Consider the following 465-nt stretch of genomic DNA (forward strand, 5'->3'; position numbering starts at 1 on the left):
ATATATATATATATATATATATAAACAGTATATGTACAAAATACATCTGAATATCATGGTAGAAAGTTCAGTTCTTACCCTGAGGGGAGGGACGCTGCTGAGCCTGTGGTACTTTGGGTTGTGAGACCGGCTGAGGAGAAATCACTCTCTACAAAACATACAAATTGCTCACAAAAGGTTCAGTCATAATGCAGAAAATCCTTAAAATCCTAAATCATATTTGGTGCATAGCGTGCACGTAAAACAACATGAGTGCGAATGAAGGCATTTATGAGGTCACTTGTTGCAAATAGTTGTTTGGAAGTCAAAAAAAATGTAAAAATAACCAATTAAACTGAATAATTATTAGGAAAATGTTGAGGTCAACTGTCACTTAGAGGAGTCTCCCCCTGCTGGCCATAATAAGGATTGTAAATTTTATGGAGCATTTTATTTTTACTGGCTTCCTTTATCAGACCTGTGGGC

At 36.1% G+C, this 465-nt stretch overlaps 1 protein-coding gene across 1 annotated transcript in view; it reads right to left on the reverse strand.

The window, feature by feature from the left end:
- Nucleotides 1-78: 78 nt before the first annotated feature.
- The window catches only part of syn1 (synapsin I), a gene marked incomplete at its 3' end in the record, with an annotated part of 9251 nt that continues 8864 nt past the window's right edge, over nt 79-465 (reverse strand). The window contains 1 exon segment of the mRNA XM_014033217.1: nt 79-148. Coding sequence (XP_013888671.1) covers nt 79-148 — 70 coding nt within the window.

This window comes from Austrofundulus limnaeus, unplaced genomic scaffold (assembly GCF_001266775.1).
Source record: "Austrofundulus limnaeus strain Quisiro unplaced genomic scaffold, Austrofundulus_limnaeus-1.0 Scaffold1667, whole genome shotgun sequence".
Classification (NCBI taxonomy): domain Eukaryota; kingdom Metazoa; phylum Chordata; class Actinopteri; order Cyprinodontiformes; family Rivulidae; genus Austrofundulus; species Austrofundulus limnaeus.